Source organism: Epinephelus fuscoguttatus, linkage group LG11, assembly GCF_011397635.1.
Source record: "Epinephelus fuscoguttatus linkage group LG11, E.fuscoguttatus.final_Chr_v1".
Lineage (NCBI taxonomy): Eukaryota > Metazoa > Chordata > Actinopteri > Perciformes > Serranidae > Epinephelus > Epinephelus fuscoguttatus.
This window is the reverse complement of record NC_064762.1, coordinates 15,214,581-15,239,391: the sequence shown is the minus strand read 5'-3', so window position 1 is coordinate 15,239,391 and position 24,811 is coordinate 15,214,581. Positions and strand designations below refer to the sequence as shown.

Below are 24,811 nucleotides of genomic sequence, written 5' to 3'. Positions count from 1 at the left end.
TTATTTATTGTATTATGTTTACAATCACTAAATTGGGAATATTAGTTCCAATTTTGTAATTAACACACAGTGCTCTCAGCTCTTTGTATCTGTTATCAGGAGCAGAGTACATGTGTGGATTATACGTACGGTTTTAAAGAGTTGTTTACTTGATTTCATTAAAAAGTCATGTACAATAAAAACAAAAATATTGGCCTTTAAAATCATTTTTGATACGATGATTAAGTGAAATAGAGCAACAAGCATCACATTCATTTTCCTCTTTAGATGAAAATGTTTTCAGTAAGCACATCATCATGGTTGTTGTTTACTACAGAGCTCACGGTGACCTTTAATGATCTCTTGAACTGCTGCAGGATCATCCAGCGTGCTCAGGTCACCCAATTCGTTCACGTCTCGCTCCACCACTTTCCGCAGCACCCGGCGCATTATCTTACCTGAGCGTGTCTTCGGCAGCCGCCGGGCAAACTGTGAGAATGACATGACGTGGCTGAGTACAGGTTAGTCTTAAATGTCTGATTACAAGTTAAAGTCGGCGAGACAGAATTACCTGAATGGCGTCGGGACAGGCGTATTTAGCAATCTTTTTAGATACAGCAGCATTGAGCTGCCGAGACAGGTCCGCCTCTTGAACATCCACATCCTTTTTTAGCACCACAAAGGCATACACACCTGACAACGAGAGAAGTCTTAACCATGATGGACGTTCTTAGCTAATGTTGCTAACACACAACCCTGAAGAGAGATTTCTTGCTCACCTTGTCCTTTAATGTCATGTGAGTATCCGATGACGGCAGATTCAGCCACCGCGGAGCATTGATTCTGTTACAGAAATCACAATCAGGATCGTCTGCCCACTTTATGGGACTTTTTTTTTTTTTTTTTAAAGTGCTAAAACATGAATGTCTCTTTGGTTAATTATTGAAGAAAGTGCCTCGCAAGACTTTTAAAGGAACAGTTCACCCCAAAATCCCCCTTAAGAAATGTTCCTCTTACCTGTAGTGCTATTTACCAATCAAGATTGTACTAGTGTCCCTTTAATGAAACTGAAATTACTGGCCTTTCCCTTACCGGACCCTTCCCACTCCCCCTCCGTCAGGGAGTGTAACTCTGTCGCAAGCTTCACAACTGGATGAAGGACCCTTCATTAATGTGTAGGTACAGTACAGTGACTTTTTTTTTTTTTTTTTTTGCACGAACGTCCCTTTCTCCAGTGGAAAGAGGAACTGTTGTAACTTTTGGTAACCATGAAGACGATTTAAACTTTTACAATTTTACCGCTAACAACCATTTTATTCCTCATATATGTTTTTATCACTCCTATTTGATCTTTACTGTATGTGCTGCTATTGTTTACCTGAATGTTACTGTGTTATTTTGTCATTAAAATTATTAAATTAAAATAAAAATTTTGTCAATCTTCATTGGTGGCATTTTTATTTTGTTAATTTCTTTGTCATCAAAAAAAACACGTCTACCATTTTCTAAAGAAGGGGACATTTGATCCTCAATACAATGTAAGCTTTAAGTTGTTCAGACAAAATTAAATTATCTATATTAGTTTGAGCTTAAAGTTATTAAATTTGTAAGGATAGTCACATGGAACCAAATTTGTACTAAGTGTCTTCTATGACGAACACAATACGGCATTGCACATGGACAGCAGGTCAGCATCAATGCATGCTCACAGTTGTAGGGTTTTATTACCCACTTCCACTCCCTGCCAGTTGGTTTGGGACAGCATTTAATGTGGCAGACCCGCCGCGTGAATGTGGAAGTGGGTAGGAGGGTGTAGTGGTTGGTTTGCTCCAAGATGTCAACATTTTTCGTATTACTTCTAATATAGTTTCATAACTTACATTTTCAGCTGTTGATATATTTGCTATTTTGAGAACTTTTTGTCACCAGTTAGCCCTGCTAATAACATGGTTTTAGGTATGCCAATTTTGCTAAAAAATAAAATATCTTGATAATATAAAGCCGCAAAAAATCTAAATTTTCCATTGTCAGGCACTTTAACAAGACACATAAACCTACTGTAACTTAAAACAAATTCCTGTCAGAGATTAATGCTGTCATTGCTAATAAACTACAGTTTGTATCATCTCTTATGAATGTAGCAAGCAATGCTCAAAGACTTAATCATTGACCTTACCACCACATCCTCTATCTCTGCAGTCCCAATCCTGTGACCGCTCACATTGATGACATCATCGAGGCGGCCAGTGATCTGGTAATACCCCTCCTTGGAGCGATAGGCGCCATCGCCAGTAAAGAAATAACCTATTGGCACAAATATAGAGATGTAGAGACTGAGGGTTTATTTCTTCACAAAAACACCATAAAAAGAAATAGTGTTTCATCTTGAACACATCATACTGTACCAGGATGAGGCAGACAGTAGGTCTCAATGAATCTCTGGTGGTTGTTATGAATGGTTCGGGCCATACCAGGCCAAGGCTGAGCTATACACAGAGCTCCAGATGTGTGGTTGGAAGTCAGCACTTTTCCCTGAAGACAGTTTAAGAAACAGTGATAAATGTTAGAGAGAAGCAAGTGCAACAACAACAAAAAAGAAATGCATGTTGTATTCAGCATTGTCTGGTTGCAAAGACTGATTGAACAACTAGACAAGACTAAAAAATACACTGTCACATCAGATCCTGGGAAAACGGGAGCTCTCTTAATGCTGTGTGTGTTTTTGTTCAAGGGAGAGGAACAGAGATGAGCTCAGAGTCACCGCTCCAACTGTCTGCACAATCTGTGCATTTCAAAAGCCACAAAGTAGTGTGACAGATTTTTAATAGGAGGTTTGGCACGCACACAGCGGGACTGACGGGTGAGAGCAGGGTGGGTATCAAAAATGACCCAGCTGGTGACTACTTTATAATCCTAATCTGACCCTCCCCTCTGGGTCGTTCCCAGCCATCCAACATTTTCAGGGACAGCATCCTACACACACACACACACATACAGAGATGAACCCCACACCTCAGTGTCCATAAGCACGGGCTTAATGCCAAAGAAAGGTCTCATAGCCATTCCTGGGACAATCTCTGCGTCTGGGTCTGATGGCCTTGGGGTGATGCAGATGCCACCTGTCTCTGAGAATACAGCAAAACAAGACAGATTATAAAGCTGCTGTTATTTATTCTTTTACTGTCAACAAATCCAATAAAAAGACTAGAACCAACAATATGTCATTTTTTTGTTGTTTTTTTTCCCTGACATCCCTGATCCCACTTGTTTCCACTTGAGATGTACATCTTCAGAAACAGGTAAGAAGAATTACTGTATGAGGAATACAGATTGAGAGGAACGTGAGAAGAAATACATGACTGCAAATGACTGTTTTAAGGGCACTGACGATGCACCAAAGCAGAGTGGAAAAAAGTGAAATGAAGGGGACAGTAGGAGAATGTAAATGACTGACAGTTTGTGAATCTAGCTTAAGACCTTCTCATTGCTACAGATGTAGATTGTGGAATTACAGCCATACTAAGTAAATTAAATTAGGTTAGCTTGGACCTTGGGACCTTGGTAATCTGACTGTGAGTGTTGGTGGCAACAGTGCCGGAAACAGCAGAGGGGACCATAATACAGTGGGACACAACAGATGATCCCACAATAGTATTACAAACTGACATCCTGTTCAAATCAACTGTAACTGTTAGACTTCTGGAATAATGTCCTCCAAAAATCACTTTTTCATTTGGGACATTTTTTATTGCATACTGTGACTGACATATTATGACGACATGCTATACCATGACATTTTTTCATGATTTTGGACGACATGCTATACTATGGCATGTTTTCATGATTTTGGACGACATGCTATACTATGACGTTTTTTCAAGATTTTGAGACAACATGCTATACTATGGCATGTTTTCATGATTTTGGATGACATACTATACTACCGCATTTTTTCATGATGTGAGACGACATGCTATTCTATGACTTTTTTCATGAATATAGACATCATGCTATCCTATGACATTTTTTCATGATTTTGGACGACATGCTATACTATGACGTTTTTTCATGATTTTGGACAACATGCTATACTATGACATTTTTTCAAGATTTTGAGACGACATGCTATACTATGACTATGACTAATACTATACTATGACTTGTCCAAAATCTTGAAAAATGTCATAGTATAGCATGTCATCCAAAATCTTGAAAAAAGTCATAGCATAGCATGTCGTCCAAAATCATGAAACGACATGCTATACTATGACTTTTTTCAAGATTTTGGACGACATGCTATACTGTGGCATGTTTTCATGATTTTGGATGACATGCTATACTATGACATTTTTTCATGATTTTGAGACGACATGCTATACTATGACTATGACTACTACTATACTATGACTTTTTTCATGATTTGAGACGACATACTATACTACCGCATTTTTTCATGACGTGAGACGACATGCTATACTATGACTTTTTTCATGATTTGAGACGACATGCTATTCTATGACTTTTTTTCATGAATATAGACATCATGCTATCCTATGACATTTTTTCATGATTTTGGACGACATGCTATATACTATGACTTTTTTCATGATTTTGGACGACATGCTATATTATGACTTTTTTCATGATTTTGGACGACATGCTATACTATGACTTTTTTCATGATTTTGGACGACATGTTATACTATGACTTTTTTCATGATTTTGGACGACATGCTATACTATGACTTTTTTCATGATTTCGGACGACATGTTATACTATGACTTTTTTACATGATTTTGGACGACATGCTATACTATGACTTTTTTCATGATTTGAGACGACATGCTATTCTATGACTTTTTTTCATGAATATAGACATCATGCTATCCTATGACATTTTTTCATGATTTTGGACGACATGCTATACTATGACTTTTTTCATGATTTTGGACGACATGCTATATTATGACTTTTTTCATGATTTTGGACGACATGCTATACTATGACTTTTTTCATGATTTTGGACGACATGTTATACTATGACTTTTTTCATGATTTTGGACGACATGCTATATTATGACTTTTTTCATGATTTTGGACGACATGCTATACTATGACTTTTTTCATGATTTTGGACGACATGCTATATTATGACTTGTTTCAAGATTTTGGACGACATGCTATACTATGACTTTTTTCATGATTTTGGACGACATGCTATATACTATGACTTTTTTCATGATTTTGGACGACATGCTATATTATGACTTGTTTCATGATTTTGGACGACATGCTATATTATGACTTTTTTCATGATTTTGGACGACATGCTATACTATGACTTTTTTCATGATTTTGGACGACATGCTATATTATGACTTGTTTCAAGATTTTGGACGACATGCTATACTATGACTTTTTTCATGATTTTGGACGACATGCTATATACTATGACTTTTTTCATGATTTTGGACGACATGCTATATTATGACTTGTTTCATGATTTTGGACGACATGCTATATTATGACTTGTTTCAAGATTTTGGACGACATGCTATACTATGACTTTTTTCATGATTTTGGACGACATGCTATACTATGACTTGTTTCATGATTTTGGACGACATGCTATACTATGACATTTTTTCATGATTTTGAGACGACATGCTATACTATGACATTTTTTCATGATTTCGGACGACATGCTATACTATGACTTTTTTCATGATTTGAGACGACATGCTATATTATGACTTTTTCTATGATTTTGGACGACATGCTATACTATGACTTTTTTCATGATTTTGGACGACATGTTATACTATGACTTTTTTCATGATTTTGGACGACATGCTATACTATGACTTTTTTCATGATTTTGGACGACATACTATACTATGACTTTTTTCAAGATTTTGGACGACATGCTATACTATGATTTGTTTCATGATTTTGGACGACATGCTATACTATGACTTTTTTCATGATTTTGAGACGACATGCTATACTATGACATTTTTTCATGATTTCGGACGACATGCTATACTATGACTTTTTTCATGATTTGAGACGACATGCTATTCTATGACTTTTTTTCATGAATATAGACATCATGCTATCCTATGACTTTTTTCATGATTTTGGACAACATGCTATACTATGGCATGTTTTCATGATTTTGGATGACATGCTATACTATGACATTTTTTCATGATTTTGAGACGACATGTTATACTATGACGTTTTTCATGATTTGAGACGACATGCTATACTATGATGTTTTTTCATGATTTGAGATGACATACTATACTATGACTATGACTACTACTATACAATGACGTTTTTCATGATTTGAAACGACATGCTATACTGTGACATTTTTTCATGATTTTGGACGATATACTAAACTATCCAGCATTTCAATGACATTTCACACAATTTTCTGTGACTTTGGAATGGCATACGATAGTATGACTTTTTCTGACTTTTTTTTTTTACGACATTATGGAAAAACAGGTACAGGAAAATAACACAATACAATCCTTTTTACTGACGTAGGGTATTTGGGTCATATTTGTGTCTGCAATTCTAAAGCTCATGATGTTCTGATGTTTAATAATCGTCCATTAATTAGTCCAAGTCTTATCAAATAAAAAAAGGATTGAATTATATAGTAGGCACAAAAGTCATATAATTTGCCATAAAAATCTTACTATAATATGCCACTAAAATATCATAAAAATGTCATAAACAAATTCCCAAATCTAGTATGCCATAAAAATGTCCCGTCCTGCAGTATCCTCTCACCTCTCTCATCCAGTATGATCCAACATGAAGGCCGTATGCCAACAGCGGATCAAAATCTAATTTTCTCTCTAAACAGGCTACTTGCTCCCAGATCAACCAAATGGCATTTATGAATAATGCCACTTAGTCCTAATTGGAAACACTGGTCCAGGAAAATAACATAATATTATCCTTTTTACTGAAGTAGGGTATTTGGGTCATATCTGTGTCTGTAATTCTCAAGCTCATGATGCTCTAATGTTTAATTATCATCCATTAATTATGGATTTTTGCCATTTGTATGGTAATTAACGCAGCTTTGGTCCATTTGGTCATTACTCAATCTAATTTGGAGGGACTGAGGATGAAGCACGGTGTCAGTTGGGTCCTGTGTTCATCCTCAAAATTGATTTTATTAGTGAAAACAGCTGATTTCAAACACGGTGTCATTATATCCCGACATAAGATACTTTAGTACAGGAATAGTCGTAATTTGCAGTCACATCAGAGGTTATATGCTGATGAAGGACAAGTTTGTTGTGTCACACCCGGTGCAGTTTCTGTAATTATACTGTCACTGTAATGTACTCTGCCACAGTTTAGTCAGTTAACAGTCATTATTACACTCTGGTATGTTATATAATAATCACTGGGGAGGGCAGGAAATCTCAAGACGACAATATAATTACTTTCACAAATCATAGTTTTTACAAACAATTTTATTTGCTATTTCTCTGTGTTTGATATAAAGACAAATTGAAGACTGAATTTCTATTTTGCATGTGTTTGGCTGGAGATCGATCTGATTGTGGGAAGTACAAAGACTGATTTGATTCTACACGACTGTGACCCATTTTGCAACGTGGATCTTTTGGCAGCTACGCTTATAACATCTGCATTCTGTGGTTAAAATGTATCTAAACTATTCCTGACTTATGTGAGCATTTTGACAAACATAAAGCAGAGTTGAAATGATTCCCAACTCATTTTTCTACATGGTGTTAATAATGTTTTTTATAATGCAATATTAAGAAAAAAAGGCTGAAGTTAAGATTAAGTTCATGCCTCTGCTCCTAAAATCATATGCTCAACTCTGAGAGGAAAACATCTGGTTTGATACAGAAGCCAAGAGGGTGGAAACTTTCCCGCCTTTTATGCGTGTGTGTGTGTGTGTGTGTGTGTGTGTGTGTGTGTGTGTGTGTGTGTGTGTGTGTGTATGCATGTGTGTTCATGTACAGTACACGCATACATACAGTGCATGTATGTGTGTACTTGAGCAGAGCAATGTTATGTAACACTGCTACTTTTGGAGGGGGAGTGCGGGCTGCTCTCCCCTTTAAGACTGACTGACGGGCCGTTTTAGTGCCTGTAGACGTGGCTGTGGTCAAGGAAGATTTACTGCCATAACAAGCTGTGAAATGCTGCGGTAAGACTTGCAGCATGGCACAAAACTTGGTTCAATGTATGCATAATAACTTTGATATTTTATGACCAATCACTCAGGTGCAATATCAGTATTGTTAATTGTGCAACATCTATACTTACATATGTCAGTAATGTAAAATCGGCCATTCAGTCGGTCTCTCTTGCAAATTTCCTCATTGTGGGACAAATAAAGGATTATCCTATCTTATCTAATCGTATCTCATCTCATCTTTTGATAAGTTTGAATTGATAGAATTATCAACTCGCAATTTTCTGGTTTTGTAGGATTTGTACACAACAAATGACCCAACTGATTATAAAAAATGTCATTAATAAATTCTTCCATCACTGCTGAGATTGTTAAACAACGAATAATTTGTATTATCTGCAGTAGAAGGTGATCTGCATGCCCCCGGTTTGGAGAAGCCGGCAGGTGTACCATCATGGAAGTTAAGCAATGTACAGCTGTGGACGGGGGCAGCAGCAAAACATATTTTAGTTAACTAAAAAATATTCCACCTAAAAAAATCACTTTAAAGTGAATATTACATTTAGAATTATTTCACTGCTTTACCCTTAAGTCAGACCGACTCCATTATGAAAATTAGTGATTTAACATGGCTGAACACGGGAGTTGTTGTTCTACTGCTGCCTTGATCAGTTAGTTTGTTTCTGTTTTTGTGTAATTTTTGTGTTTTAAATAGTTAGCCTGGTTTCACTAAAGTTGCACAGTGACAAACAATCTACCAATCTACTGTGTGTTCCCGTGCTCCTGTGTTCAGTGAGCTAAAATTACTGTTTTTGTAAGTGGAGTCTGGTGGCTTTGATAAGAGCACAAATGGAGAACTGAAGCTGACGGCAAGGAAAAGTTGTGAAATTTTCTCAATATAGCGTACACTTCAAGTCTCTTTTTTTGTGTGTGTGTGTGGGGTAAAATATGTTTTGCTGCTGTCCCCCATCCACAGCAGTCCATTGCTTAGCATCATGACGATACTCCTGCCTGCTCCTCCAAACTGGGAGCATGCAGACTGCCATCTACTGTAGGTAATACACTCAGTACGTTTACAGGCACAGTTATGATTGTAGCTCGACTAGGCCATTTAATTGGACTACTGTCCTTGTTCCAGAATACTGTACAAGGACGGGAGGGGAATCGATCTGTTGGCCAAAATAGGTCAGACTTCACTACGATACATGGCAATATGCCTCTTTTCAGCATTTTTGAATTAAATCTTTTTCTGGTTGACCTTTTACATCACAGCCCAAACAATCGAGTGTCGTCCAGCTGTTCCGCCACTATTTTGAACAGGTCGCCATTCCATGTTTTCCTCCTATCCATGTTTTTTAAAATATTTAACTCTTTCAGCTGACAGTATGAACTGTCTTTCCTTGTCCGTCCAAAAATGTACTACTCAAATGTAGATACCACCATGTTTTTACTGGCTTCTTCTTCTGTTACCAATTAATGCTTTTCGACTTCAAAGTCAAAGTTCGGAGCAGAAATTGGAGCATGCACAGAGCGCCTTGGCCAGTTTGGCTCTGACTGACTTACTTGCAGGAGTAATGTGACTCCCAATCACATTATCCGACTTTGAGAAATTCAATTTAGTACAATTTTAATCAAACTAACATGTTTACATTTATTTTAAAAGTCCAGTTTTAGTCAGACTAACACAACAAATCGATTTTCTCTAATGTCATATAAACATACTGACTGACTATGGATAAGCATCTCATACAACCCCACTTCAACAGATCTGAACAATCCCTTTAAATGTGTCCGTGTTGACAAGCAGCAGCTCATAAATCTCACACGTCAGTGTATTTCCAGTTACCTGTTTGCCACCAGGTGTCCACCACAGGACAGCGTCCGTCCCCAACCACTCTGTGATACCACTCCCACGCTTCAGTGTTGATGGGCTCGCCAACTGCACACAGACAAGAACAACTTTAATGAGATAATGTATTTATGTACTGAGTATTTGTTTCAGTCCAGTGCACATTTTATACATATTTTGCCAGAAAAAAATATGCAATGATACACTGAAGACTAGAAAAGCATTCGGAGAGCGCAGACCTCCGCCAAGCAGCTCGGATTTCCCGCCATTTTATTATTTTATCAACTTCACTTCAACTGATCACCACCAAAATATTATCATCTGTTCCTTGTCCCATTATTATTATTATTATTATTATTATCAACATTTCATTTTCATTTGATTTCATCAAAATCCGTTCAGAACTTTTTGAGTTATTTTGCAGACAAACAAACAGACCAACGCCGGCGAAAACATAACCTCCTTGGCGGAGGTAAAAATACATGTAAAAAGGTTGTCTCTGTTTGTTAGGAGGTGGATTTACATTCTTTGAGCTTTGGTTTTAACACTTCAGCTTCATGATACAAGGAAACAGGTGTGTGTGTGTTTGATTTCCTTGTACACTGGGCTTTGCTATGGCATGTTGACATACCAGCCAGGCTCGGCTTTCAATAAACCTTCAGTATTGTGTGTGCTCAAAGGAAAGGAATTTGTGTAGTCAACTGTCAGAGTGATGCTTCACATGTGTCTTTACACTCAGGAAGACAATGTACTGTGAATACCTTTGTGACGTCAGCTTTTAAATATTAACATTATTAGCACATGCAAAGAAAATTCCATTAAACTTTTACACTCCTGGTCCTATTTGTGATCATACTTAAGGTTACTGTGTATTATGCTAATCAAAATCTATCTGAACCCAATTATATTGACCAGGTTACTTTGAGGTGGGAGCCAGAAGTGTCTGTTTCATACTATATACATTCTACTCTGTGTTGCATTCAAAAGCTGAGTTCATGCAAGGCTGTGGTACGTATGTAAGGCTGAAACTGAACTGGGAAGTAGTTCTATAAAATATATAGATGAAGTGTATAAATTATTGTGACCCAGGTCGTTATTTTTGGACATATGTGTTTGTATTTTTTCACTGATCTGTCTCATAGACTGGAAAAATAATAATAATGATTATCTGTCCAATATTTGTACAAGAAAAATCTCTGACAGGCTCCAGGCAGCGGGCCCCAGCTCCTCATAACACGGTAAGGACGTCAAGTTAATAATGCTGAACTTGAAATAAGCCATAGAGATCAAAACTGTTTTTTTTGCACCAAGCTGTAAAACCATGTTTATTTTAGCTGTAAAGTTGGGCATTTTAACATGGGGCTCTATGGGACTTTGCTCTGTTTGCAACCAGCCCCCAGTGGCCAGTCGATGAACTGCAGTTTGTTGTGTCACACCCGGTGCAGTTTCTGTAATTATACTGTCACTGTAATGTACTCTGCCACAGTTTAGTCAGTTAACAGTCATTATTACACTCTGGTATGTTATATAATAATCACTGGGGAGGGCAGGAAATCTCAAGACGACAATATAATTACTTTCACAAATCATAGTTTTTACAAACAATTTTATTTGCTATTTCTCTGTGTTTGATATAAAGACAAATTGAAGACTGAATTTCTATTTTGCATGTGTTTGGCTGGAGGTCGATCTGATTGTGGGAAGTACAAAGACTGATTTGATTCTACACGACTGTGACCCATTTTGCAACGTGGATCTTTTGGCAGCTACGGTTATAACATCTGCATTCTGTGGTTAAAATGTATCCAAACTATTCCTGACTTATGTGAGCATTTTGACAAACATAAAGCAGAGTTGAAATGATTCCCAACTCATTTTTCTACATGGTGTTAATAATGTTTTTTATAATGCAATATTAAGAAAAAAAGGCTGAAGTTAAGATTAAGTTCATGCCTCTGCTCCTAAAATCATATGCTCAACTCTGAGAGGAAAACATCTGGTTTGATACAGAAGCCAAGAGGGTGGAAACTTTCCCGCCTTTTATGCATGTGTGTGTGTGTGTGTGTGTGTGTGTGTGTGTGTGTGTGTGTGTGTTCATGTACGGTACACATGTACATACAGTGCATGTATGTGTGCACTTGAGCAGAGCAATGTTATGTAACACTGCTACTTTTGGAGTTTTTGGCAATTCAGCACTGGCTTCAGTCGTCAGCCCTGAAGGTTGCCGCTTGATCTGTCTCAGGGATGTCTGTGTGTCAGTGATGTCTCTCTCCTCCCCTCAGAGTGTGTGCATGTGTATGAGTGTGACTGCATGTTAACAGCCAGGTGGGGCTTTGCTGATTGAACCATTTGCAGAGTTTGCTGTCACCGGATTGGTCCAGTGCATGACAGAAGATTTTTAAACGGCAGCTGATAGAAACTCTTCCCTCCTTTTCCTTCTACTGCTTCCAACAAATCCAGCACTTGCTCTGTGAATGTAGATTTTGTTTGTAAGTACCCGCAGGCAAAAACGTACGACGTTGTTAACTAGTGTGTGTTCTGGATAACTTTGTTATTTAGGAAAGTATTTTGGTCAGTTTTGAGTAGGTGAGGTGAGTTTTGTACTGGCTTTGCACTGTAAATAGAGCATCTTTAAGTAGTTTTAGTAAGAGTGAGAAGCCCTTCTCTCTTTTTTGCAGATGATGTGGTTCTGTTGGCTTCATCACACCGTGACCATCAGCAGGCACTGGGGCAGTTCACAGCCGAGTGTGAAGCGGTCAGGATGAGAGTCAATACCTCCAAATCTGAGGCCATGGATTTCTGCCGGAAACCGATGGATTGCCCCCTCTGGGTTGGGATATTTACTGCCCCAAGTGAGGGAGTTCAACTATCTTGGGGTCTTGTTCATGAGTGAGGGTAGAACGGCGCATGAGATGGATCAGCGGTTTGGTGTGGCTTTTGCAGCAATGCAGGCGCTGCGCTGTGGTGAAGAGGGAGCCAAGCCGGAAGGCAAAGCTTTCGATTCACTGCTCCATCTACATCCCAATCCTCACCTATGGTCATGAGCTCTGGGTAGTGACCAAAAGAATGAGATCACGGACACAAGCGGCCAAAATGAATTTCCTTTGTGAGGTGTCTGGGCTCAGCCTTAGAGATAGGGTGAGGAGTTCGGACATCCAGAGGGAGCTCGGAGTAGAGCCGCTGCTCCTTCATGTCGAAAGGGGCTAGTTGAGGTGGTTTGGACATCTGATCAGGATGCCTCCTAAGTGCCTCCAGCTGGAGGTGTTCTAAGGACATCCCACTGGCAGGAGGCCCCGGGGCAGACCCAGAACACGCTGGAGGGATTACATATCTCGTCTGGCCTGGGAACGCCTTGGTGTCTCCCAGGAGGAGCTGGAAAGTGTTGCTGTGGAGAGGGACGTCTGGGGTGCTTTGCTTGTCCTGCTGCCCCTGCGACCTGGCCCCAGATAAGTGGATGAAGATGGATGAATGGATTGCCATGTCCTTTTCTCTTGTTTCATATGGTAGAAGTTTAAGTTAGGAAATGGTTTGTTGTTTCACATTTGTTTTTGCTAGGTAAGTTTAAGGTACATTACTTTATTTTTGTTTCTTGTTTTGGGCACTGCTCGACTCTGAAGACAAATAAACTGCTTTCTTTGTTGTCTGAGATATTGTACCACTAGCCTTCCTTGGGAGTGGGAAGAGTGGGGAGTCACAGCATGTTATGTCTAGATTCCCCTAGACCGGGAACATGACAAAATAATTCTAAAAATTCACGTTGTTTTCACTGCCCAAAAAAGTGCAGATAATCTGGTTAAACTGCCTGATTAATTTTGTTACTTGATGGACTCTAACACAACCAAAAAGGCGAGAATGTGATCACTTCTAGACACAGATAAGAACCGGGTTTCCCTTTATGGTAAGCTCTTGTGATAATAATAGTATTTCTAAGTATCATGTTTGGCATACCAGAGCCGAGGGTTTTCAGGGTAGAGCGGTCATATTTGTGCACCCACTGGTCCCCGTACTTGAGCAGCAGGCGGAGCGCTGTGGGAGCTCCGTAAAACTGGTTTATTTTAAGTCTCTGCACCATCTCCCAGTACCTTCCTGTGAACAACAAAACATTGTAAAGTTAGCATTGGTCCAAAGAGATGCACTACCACGTTTTAAGAGAATACTGAAAATCTAAAACAGTAAACAGAGATGACCCTAAATCAGTAGCCTGAGAACTGAAGACTTAACAAATGTAATCCTTAATGTTGTTCTTGACAATAACAGCGAGTGCGTGCTGACCCACATGACGACTGTGTATACAGAAGTCCTAATTTTAGTGTGTTTAGTGTGGAGGTATGTCCAAGTTCAAGTTCAACTGTAAACACTTATTCATAGACAGAGACATGAGCACGCAAAGCTCTTGGCAAAGGACTCCAATACTTAGAGGACGTCTGCCAACAAACTCCACAAAGACACATAAAACTTTGTTAACATCATCATAAAAACATCATTATGATGATAATATTAGTGCTAATAAAAATCTTCTTTTCCATTTATCATTTTGAGATTCAGATTGATGTCCACTCTGATACAGTCATGCGTTCGCTGATGTTCATACCTGGGTCAGGGTAAATGGGAGTGCTCTCAAACAGGACAGTGGTTCCCCCGTTGGCCAGCGGCCCGTAGACAGTGTAACTGTGTCCGGTTATCCAACCAATGTCTGCCACGCAGCCAAACACATCTCCGTCATGGTAGCTGAAGACATACTGATGAGGAGAGGAAAGATTGACGGGACGATTAAATAAAAAGAGAAGAAGATGCAGTACTTTGTTACCTTTATACTCCTAAATAAGACATTCAAGATGTAAGTGTAGTGCCAACTTCATGCCAGGATCAGGCTGAGATTTCACACAGGATTATGACGTTTTGGCCTAGCAATGGCCGAAAATGAGCATTTAAATCTTTTAAATGACTCTTTAGTATCTGGTGTGTAGCAGGTAAGCCTGTCGAACATCTGGATGCTCAAGAATCCTTGACGTGTTGTAACTTAGTGCAGCAGCAGCACTTAATGAATGAGGGGGGACCGATTAAATCCGACTCGAGTCAAGACTTTCGCCAACCAAGGCCAACCGTGCACCCACATACTCCTCATATTGTTCTTCCAACTTTGGTGCGTTCATGAGATTGAAGTTGTAATGTGGAAACAACATGGACAAAGAAGAAGTCTTTTATGGCGTCATGCTGCGTTCAAGGAAGAGCAAAGGAAACAATCAGGTGACAAATATAAACAGGAACTCATTTTCCAGATTATTCAAATACCACATTTGAGTACACCCCCTCCCGCTCCCTGCGCTCTTCCTCTGCTGGTCTCCTGACAATTCCCTCCTCACGCCTCAGCACCATAGGTGCCAGGACTTTCAGCTGCACTGCTCCCTGGCTCTGGAACTTCCTAACCCCACACATTCGAAAGTCTGAAAGCACAACATCCTACCAATCCCACCTATTTAAACAGGTGCATGCACTCTATCACTGACTTAACCCCCCCACTCCTTTAAACAGCATAGTGTCTGCCCAATTCATGTCTCTTTTCTGTATGTTATTTTTTGCTCTGTAAGGTGACCTTGGGTATTTTGAAAGGCGCATGTACCCTCACAGGCCGAGACAGCCACCTGTGGCTACAAATAGCCTTTGTTCTTCAATGTTAAATAACTTTTGAACTGCTAATCCTTCCCACGTGCTTTAAAAAGTGGAGAATCTCGGCTTTTCTGACATCACATCTTGTTTGGACATTCAGAGCCTCCATAGGGAACGTGATTACACAGTCATATTCTGCAGCATTGATTCGCCGAGGAAATCCACGTGGTTTAGTCCTCTGAGTCAAACAGCAATGGCTGTGAATGCTTAGTCCCACCCCTCATGTTCCAGTTGGTTCAAAATTTCACTATGGTGGTCCAAGACACCATCTACTCCATCAATCAACAATAGTTACGGTATTATTTTTTCAGAAATTTGAACAAACACGGAGGGAAACTGAGATGATGTAGGTGTGTTTGCTGGCATGAAAACACACAAAAATGAAAGATTAGCATGACAGAGCACAAAGCAAGACCGCAAAATGTTGAGGCACAGCCAAGTAGGTGTTGGAGTCAATTTTTGCGAACGAGTCGTCTGCAACATTGAGGTGGTGCAGCGAGGAGGAGTACAGACAGCAGATCCATCCATTTGGAGAAAATAAGCGAGTAACGTAACTTATTTTTCATTGAAGTTTGGGAATTTTAAAAAAAATATGTTAATGTATCCATTATCAGACAAAGCAAATGTAAAACTGTGACTTAAATGAGTTAGACTGAAACGTCAGGTTGAGTAAAATGATGTATGGCACTTGATGTTGACTTCTAGAATGAAATCAAAATAAATACAGGAGAGTCAGGTGAAACCAAAATTGTTCTAGGCCTTTAAGGGTTAATGGAACGTCATTGAGAAACTGACACCACATTTTGCAAAACTCATGAGGTTCGTCACATTTACATGGATCAACCTCAATGAAAGAATCTGTCTGCCCATCACTATTTTGGCCGTCCTAGTCCATAATGATAAATAATACTTGTCCCTCTTCATGTGTGATAACGCAGATGCCGGCTGTGGTTGATGGTTACCCTGTGTGTGAGTGCAGCGTACAGCAGGTATCCAGCCTGAGTGTGGACGAGTCCTTTGGGCTTCCCTGTGCTGCCTGATGTGTAAAGCAGGAACAAGACGTCCTCACTGTGCATGGCAGCTGGCTCACACACCACATCCTCCTTCAGCATCTCCTGCAAGACACAATGACTTTAATTATTTTCTCTTCAAGTCACACTTAGTAACTACAGCAAGAAATACAACTTTAGAATATAAAGTAAAATACATTTTTGCTCACTAACATTTTAAAAATCTTGACTTATGCAGGGTGTGAGGGAAATTCTCCTCTCCGAAGAAGTGATGGACTCGGTGTCTCTTTAACATGCAGCATGGAGAGAAGACCGAAGTGTTGGGCGTATGTATGAATTAATGTGAAATAAACTTTGCGGTGGCTCATTCAGAGTATACACGCGTATAGGGGCTCGTTGCTCGTAATGAATGTGTCATACAAACCACCTGGCTGAATGACTTGCTCAAAGGTAGTGTATGCCTGATAAGATCCAACCATATGTGTATGGGAAGATCAGTGTGATTGTGAATTTTTTTTTTCTTTTTTTTTTTGTGACCAACTTTTTATTATTTTTTAGTTTTTTTCCCCAGGGAGGTAGATAAACAATAATGAAAGAAAAGAACAAATCATTACCATATTTTACGCTCAGAACATTCACATTCTATACATTTGTCACACTGGAAGAAATGTTCACTAGTATTCTTAAACTAAAGAAAAAAAGAAAAAGAAAATTGATAACATCCAATTAGGAAACAAAGACAGAGCAGACAAAACAATCCTGCCTCTCTTAATATGTAAACAGTGCCAACATACATATTGCATATACAACCAGCTCAACAAGAAGTGAATTTTGTGTGAATGTTAATTGGAGGTATAAACACATCTGTCCCAGTGAGTCGGGTCACTTTTTGGGCCTGTTTGTACCCAGGCCCTGGAGGTAGATCTGATTCAACACTGGGAATACCCATGCCTTTACAATGTGTCGCCTCCAAGTTAAAAAAAAAAGAAACGTAGTTTGGTGACGTCACCACGTTATCTGGGGTGTGTGGTGTGTGCACACAGGTCGTAACGCAGTTTGCGAGACTCCCGATGACAGAAATGCACGTCGCCGGGTATGAACACTCAAAAGATTACGATAGTCTCCGTGACGCAAAATCGGGGTGAAAATCATGTAATGTGAAGTAGGCTTTAGTGTGTTCCAACACACAAGATAATTGCAAGGCTGACACCGTGTCTCTGCTCTGCTTTTAGACTGAAAATGGTCACAATCAGCGCATTATCTCGGCCATATTATCACTCCAGAGGGTATGTCCAGACCGCATCCAGGCAGTCTTGGATGTTCCAAGGCCGTGCACGAAAAACCAAATGATGTCCTTTTTGGGCTTAGTAGGCTATTGCCGTCCATGGATTCATGATTTTGTGGAGATCTCCCAACCCCTGTATGACATCAATCAGGGGGAAGACATTTGGCCATGACTGACATATTAACTTCTACAGACAAAAACTGCTCACCTGACTACTACATTGGCAATTATATCACTGACCATGTCTACTGTTTCCTTGAAGCGGTGCAATTTTTTAACTAATCAACATTACTCCCCACAGCTGAAGATGGAGAACCACATCACTGTCTGGAACTGGTTGACACAGCATCAAATCCAAAGTTTAACACTATTGTGCAATTAACCATGCTCTGAAGTTCATCTTTTCTAAAGTCAAAGCTGCCCTTCCAGAGCCACAGCGGAACAACTTCAACAAAGATCTCAGAAGACAACACTGGCAGCAGCCACGGTGGATTAGGCCAGACCAGGTGTTGTTGATGACTGCATCCAGACACCCATGCATCCCTGTGCTGTGACTGCTGTTTTCATCCTTGGCCTGGTAACCACAGCTGTGATTACCAGGGTCTGCAGCTGAGCAGCAATGTGACAGGCATCTCTGCAGAGCTCAAGTCTGGCAAGAACTGGACTTAAAACATTTTCACATATTCACACTGGATCCATCAAAGACACTTGGAAATGAACTGATATCATCGAGGGCAACCTGGGGTCAGAGCTTGGTTTGGTATAAAGGTCTGTACATTCTGAAGGTTGTCAGAGAACACTTGGGTCTTCTCTCCATGCTGCATGCATTAAAGAGACTCTCGATTCCTCACACTGAGTCCATCACTGCTTCAGCGAGGAGAATTTCCCTCACAAGGGGAAGGGGACAGAGTGCAGCATTAATATCTTAATCAACTTCTAATCGGCTTTCTGCTCTCTCACCTCCTCCATGGCGACGTCCCTGGCTGTCATGGCAACCGGATTCTCTGTTCTCATGGCAACAAACACCTGCTGTACAGTCGGGCAGCTTTCAACGGCCGTATCTACCGTCTTCTTCAGCTCGATGACCTTACCTCCCCGGACGCCTTGGTTCACCGTGATGACAGTGCTGGACTCGGCTGAAAATGTGAAGCATATAAAAAGCAGACAGCTGACATATACATATATCTTTAATTCTATTGTTATTGCTAGTTTTACCTCATACTTTTCAATTTATCGTCAAAGTTAAACTGTAGCAAAGGAAACAGTAGAGGAAAACATGTCTTAAGATCCAGATGTTCAGGAGGTTTTTAGCTGGAGCTGAATTATCCACAGAGGTCTCTTATTCTCTAAATTAAACAGACCCACTGATGACTGTAAAAACAAGTAAAAACAATGAATAAAACAGTTTCACGTTAAAAAAAGTAGTATTTTTTGTGATGCTGCTAGTCGTTGAGGGGCTGCTAACTATGGCAGCTGACATGAAAAAAGCAAATGGCCCTGTCTAGAGCTGTTTGGTGTTTGAGAACAAGGAGCTGTTGGAGAGGTTTTTAGTGTTTGGTTTGTCCATCCTGTAAAAACATGACGGTACAACATGGCAGACTCTGAATGAGGACCTGCTCCCTATATAGATACGAACGGCTCATTCTAAAGTTACGGCAATTCTTATTTTAAGGTGATTATACACTGAAGAAAACAAACTTATTAGATGCCATTTCTGCCAATATATCCTTCCTAAATCCATCACACTGTACCTTTGACTTCATGTTTACCGTCTCTTGGCCACAAGCTTTTCTGACAAAGAGGCATCCAGACACAAGTTTGCTTGGCTAAATAAGTGACAGTTTGTGGATATATCAGCCGTTAAACAGCTGTGAATTTTAATATGACCTTTAGAAGGGGCCCCTTGAGAATGCTAAGCCCCCTCTGTGCTGACAGTCTAGCTCCGCCCCTGAACTTTTTCCCAAACTAGGATTTTTTTCCCAGGAGGGTCTAAAAACAAGCTGAAACAAAGGGTCTGATATCTGGCTCCAGGCATGCTTTAAGGACACATCAAGGGCTGTACATCTCTTTGCACGGTGTAGCTCTTGAGCAGGTTAAAGAGATGTTGGGGGTCACACCTGAGGGAACACGTTCATGCTCCGTTCACATTAATAACACGATTGCTAAAATGAGTCGAAAAAAGACCTTAATAAGACTCAGCTTGTTCAAAACAGAGCTGCCCGTCTTGTCCTTCCCTGCTCTATGAGGGGCAGTGTAGAGGGGATGGACGCATGCCAGCCTGTCATGGACGAGGGAAGAGGACAGACTGGCATGCAGTCAAGAGTAGCCATTACTGCAGTAACAACTTCCTGAATAAAGAATAAAGCCTCACAATTGAATCTGTCTCACGCAGCCTCAGCGGGTCAGTCACACTGTCTCACCGTCTCTGATCCGCTCTGCGAGGGCCTCGGCACTGAACCCTGCAAACACGACGTTGTGTGCTGCGCCAATACGGGCACAGGCCAACATGGACGCCACAGCCAGAGGACAGGGAGGCATGTAGATGGTAACACAATCCCCTCTCCTCACGCCACGCCGCCTCAACAGGTTGCCCAGGCGACAGGTCATCTCCAGCAACTGCCTGTAAAGAGATAGCAGTGAACTACATAACCTGAAGTGTAAGGAGGAATAACACACACACACACTCAAATTAAATGCAACTTGCTGACCTGTAGGTTACCTTGACCTCTGACCCCGGCTCATCTCTCTCCCAGATCAGGGCCACCCTCTCAGGACAGGTGTGCACATGGCGGTCCAAGCAGTTCACTGCATGCGCCCATAAAGAAACCAGACACACACAAACACACAGCATGCTGTGTTCAATGTACTTTTGGCTTTATGTAACTGATAGAGATTGGTTTATATGATGATGCCTTAGCCGTCTCCGGATGTTCTGTATTTAGAAGTGTTCCTCAAAAAGCAGCATGGAAAACTGTGTCAGGAGAGAACACAATCACAGTCTGCTGCCTCCGAGCATGACCTGGCTGCAGCACTTTACTCTCATGAGTCATGACCACAACTATTTCAGGAAAACAAGTCACTGGTTGTGTTATTGTGAAATCTGCAGATAATCTCACCGGACACATTCAGCAGTCCTCCCTCAAACCACTTGATCTTGCCCCGGCTCAGGTCGCAGTCCTGCACCGTGTGGAAAGGACTCATCCAGCTCAGTCTCTGACGCGCAGCAGCGGCCCAGAAGCTCTCACTGTTGGACACGGAGAAGTCCTGCAGAGCTGAGCGGTCCCACACGCCTTCAAAGCCCGCAGCCTCCGGCATGAACGCCGCTACGTTACATCTCGATCGACCCAAAACATGGAAATAAGATCTGAAGAGCCGACGACCGAGTGAAGTGAGGACAAACCTGGAGGTGCGTCTGCAGGGCAGCAACATAGTGAAAGTTTCCTCTGCTGTGCGAAGATTTATTTGCAAAACATTTCCGTCTCGGATTAAAAGTTTGCACGGAGTTTGGGAAGTTGCTCCACTTTGATTGAAGACCTGGAAAGTGCGCAGAGGAAGGACTGGAGGAATGATGCGTTAAAGGGCGGTACTAAAGCTTTGTGCCGACACTTTTCTTTTGTCTTTTGTCTTGGAAAGCACAGAAGGCTGCAGCTGAGCTTCAGCATAAGATGCAAAAGAAAAGTTTCTTTTTGTGCTGCATGAAGGGGGGTTTCTCTACTCTGCAATATTTGTGTGGCTGTTAATGTTTGGTTGTTTTGTCTTTTTGATTGTTTATGTTTTTACTTTGTATGTGTGTGTTGTAAACAAGGGGGCATGAGTCACGGGTGCAGACAGATTAAGCAAACTTAAGTAAGGAAAAAAATGAGCCAAAAAAATAAAAGATAAATAAATATATGAATAAAAATAAAATTTTTAGGAAGATAAACAAATAAATAAATATTATAATATTTAAAAAAAAAAAAACCCTCACCCCTTTGTTTTCCTCTATGAATTTAATTCAATATCCTCCATGACACCCTGTGTCCTCATATGAGGTTTACTGCACCTTATACTTTATTCTACTTAACTTAGACCTGTTGTCCTTGTTCGTGGACACTTTTTTGTGCCATCTAGTGGTAAGAAGACCACAATACACTAATCCATGTAAAAACATTTTACAGTTGAAACTTGTTTATTTATGATTATTAATGTTTGTAGTTTGATATGGCAACAAATTTGACCAATTTTAGCAACAGTAATAAGCTAAGACAATGTTAATTAGGAAGTACTCTTTGAGGACATTAGGACTTTATTGTTGCCTAGTTTGAGGAGAATGAGACTTCGTTGTGGTCTCGTTTGAGAACAGTGGGATTTATTGTCGTCTTGTTTGAGGACATTGGGACTTCACTGTCGTCTTGTTTGAGGACATTGGGACTTTATTATCGTCTTGTTTGAGGACATTGGGACTTCACTGTCGTCTTGTTTGAGGACATTGGGACTTCATTGTCGTTTTGTTTGAGGACACTGGGACTTCATTGTCGTTTTGTTTGAGGACACTGGGACTTCACTGTCGTCTTGTTTGAGGACATTGGGACTTTATTGTCGTCTTGTTTGAGGACACTGGGACTTCATTGTCGTCTTGTTTGAGGACATTGGGACTTCATTATCGTCTTGTTTGAGGACATTGGGACTTTATTGTCGTCTTGTTTGAGGACATTGGGACTTCACTGTCGTCTTGTTTGAGGACACTGGGACTTCATTGTCGTTTTGTTTGAGGACATTGGGACTTCATTATTGTTGATATTGTTTAGTTTTTTTTATACGTATCAGGTCCTACTGATCCCAAATAGCTCAGAGAAATTAAAAACGTTCAGGTCTCAGGATGAAAAATAAAAAGTTAAATGAAACTGCAGGGGTTTCCCCTTCTTCAGTCGCCCCCAGACCCTGGAGAGGGGGCTGACTGATGGAGGCCACCACATGCTGCTCCTTTTCCTATATAGAACAACCCCCAGACCCAATGAAAGGGGGGCTGTTCATGAGGTTGGAGGTGTGTGTGTCCATTCATCAGATCAAATAGTCTTGTTTTTTGCCACTATCCCTTTCTCTTAATCCCCTTTCCCCCCTTTCGCTCTCCTTTTTTTCACGTCTCCTCTTGAATTCCTGACTCTCTAAGTTGGCGAGTGGGGTCAGGGGTGTGGTAGAGGGGCAGGGGCGTGGGAAAGGAAAGGTCGAGGGAGGAGGGATAGAGACAAAGAGAAACAAAAACAAAAAAAAAACAAAAAACAGTTTCTAACTGAATCAGGTCAGTTTTAACTGTAACACAGCCAATGTTACTTTTAAGTCCTGTGGTGGTGGACGAAGTACTCAAATATTCTACTCAAGTAAAAGTAGCAACACCACAGTGTATAAGTACAAGTAAAAGTCCTGCATTCAAAATTTTACAGTCAGTGTTATAGTATCAACATCAGTGTATACTTGCTGTACCGAAAGAACAGCTCATTATCTTATCAGAATAATGTATATCACAGTATTGGATTATATTAACTGATGCATTAATGTGTTCATCACTTCATTGTTGCTGCTGGTAAAGATGGAGTAAATGCAGTTAATTATATTCCACCACTGCTCCCATATATAAGTAAATCAAAATAAAAAATATAACGCTTTGAATAATAACTTTTTCTTGTGTTGTTGCACATAATACTTTGATTACCATTTAAAGGTCTAGTGTGTAGGATTTAGTGCCATCTAATGGTGAGGTTGAAAATTGCAATCAACTAATACTCCTCCCATGTGCCAAGTGTGTAGGAGAACTACGGCGGCCAACGTGAAAATGTGAGTGGCTCTATGATGAGCCAGTGTTTGTTTTGTCCATTCTGGGCTACTGTAGAAACAACATGGCAGAGTTCAGTGAGAAGGACCCACTCCAGAGGCGGGCTGGGGTTGAAATTCGGCCCGGGAGCTTGATTTGGAGAGGCCTTTTTTCCGATCGCACGACAGACGCAAGTGGAACCGTAATTTTAACACGAATACTTTATTTGCAGTATAAAAACAATCTAATGATATTAAACACAACACACACAGATTAGTCAGTCAGTAGAGTGTATTGAATATAATATAATTCTATGCAAAGACCTATTGCCAACCCAGTCCTGCACACTGCACCTGTACCTGGCACTGTTTTTTTGGTGGTTCCTGCTCTACTTTCCTCCTTCTCCTCCTCTTCCTTCTTCTCCTCCACCTCCTCTTCCATCTCCTTCTCCTGTCCCTCCTCATTTGTCTCTTCCTCCTCCTCACTCCTATGACTGGCATTATCCTGTCCCTCTGCATCAACTCCACAACAAAAACAGCAACAATGATAAACATTATAGCACTTTTGCAAAGAATTCACAGTGTTAGAACACAAATACAATATAAAAATAAACATAAAAAAAGCGCCACACACATACACACACACACACACACACACACACACACACACACACAAACTCGACCGAACCCGACTCGTCTGGGATGATAGGGCCATGGAGGCAGTGCTTGCTAACCGCTCGTATCCCCCCTTAATATTCAAAATATTAGATTGACCCAGTCTGACATTCCTCTCTGTGCCACTGCCACCTGTGGCTGCAAGGGCAGGCTGCTGCGGTCAACCGCAGCTGCGTTTTATGGGGTAAAAAAACGTTCCCACCGGCCAGTTCGGCCTGGAACAGACCGGTCGTTCGGGAATACTCCCAAACCTCCCTATGGCCAGCCCACCCCTGACCCGCTCCCTGTGAAAGCATTAATGGCTCATTCTAAGGTGACAAAAACAAGATAGTTATTTTCAGGTGATTATACACTAAAG

The 24,811-nt window shown here is 40.5% G+C and overlaps 1 protein-coding gene across 1 annotated transcript; it reads right to left on the bottom strand.

Moving 5' to 3' along the window:
- Positions 1 to 293: 293 nt before the first annotated feature.
- Positions 294 to 21,870, bottom strand: LOC125896701 (acetyl-coenzyme A synthetase 2-like, mitochondrial). The gene is made up of 14 exons (XM_049589507.1): positions 21,108 to 21,870; positions 20,700 to 20,796; positions 20,412 to 20,611; positions 18,952 to 19,127; positions 16,659 to 16,811; positions 14,621 to 14,768; positions 13,978 to 14,115; positions 10,027 to 10,119; positions 2,992 to 3,104; positions 2,385 to 2,511; positions 2,156 to 2,283; positions 759 to 822; positions 551 to 672; positions 294 to 468 (listed from the first exon to the last, which is right to left on the bottom strand). The coding sequence occupies exons 1-14, from the start codon at positions 21,418 to 21,420 to the stop codon at positions 295 to 297; spliced, it is 2,046 nt and encodes a 681-aa protein (XP_049445464.1). The 5' UTR covers positions 21,421 to 21,870; the 3' UTR covers position 294.
- Between the last annotated feature and the right edge of the window lie 2,941 nt (positions 21,871 to 24,811).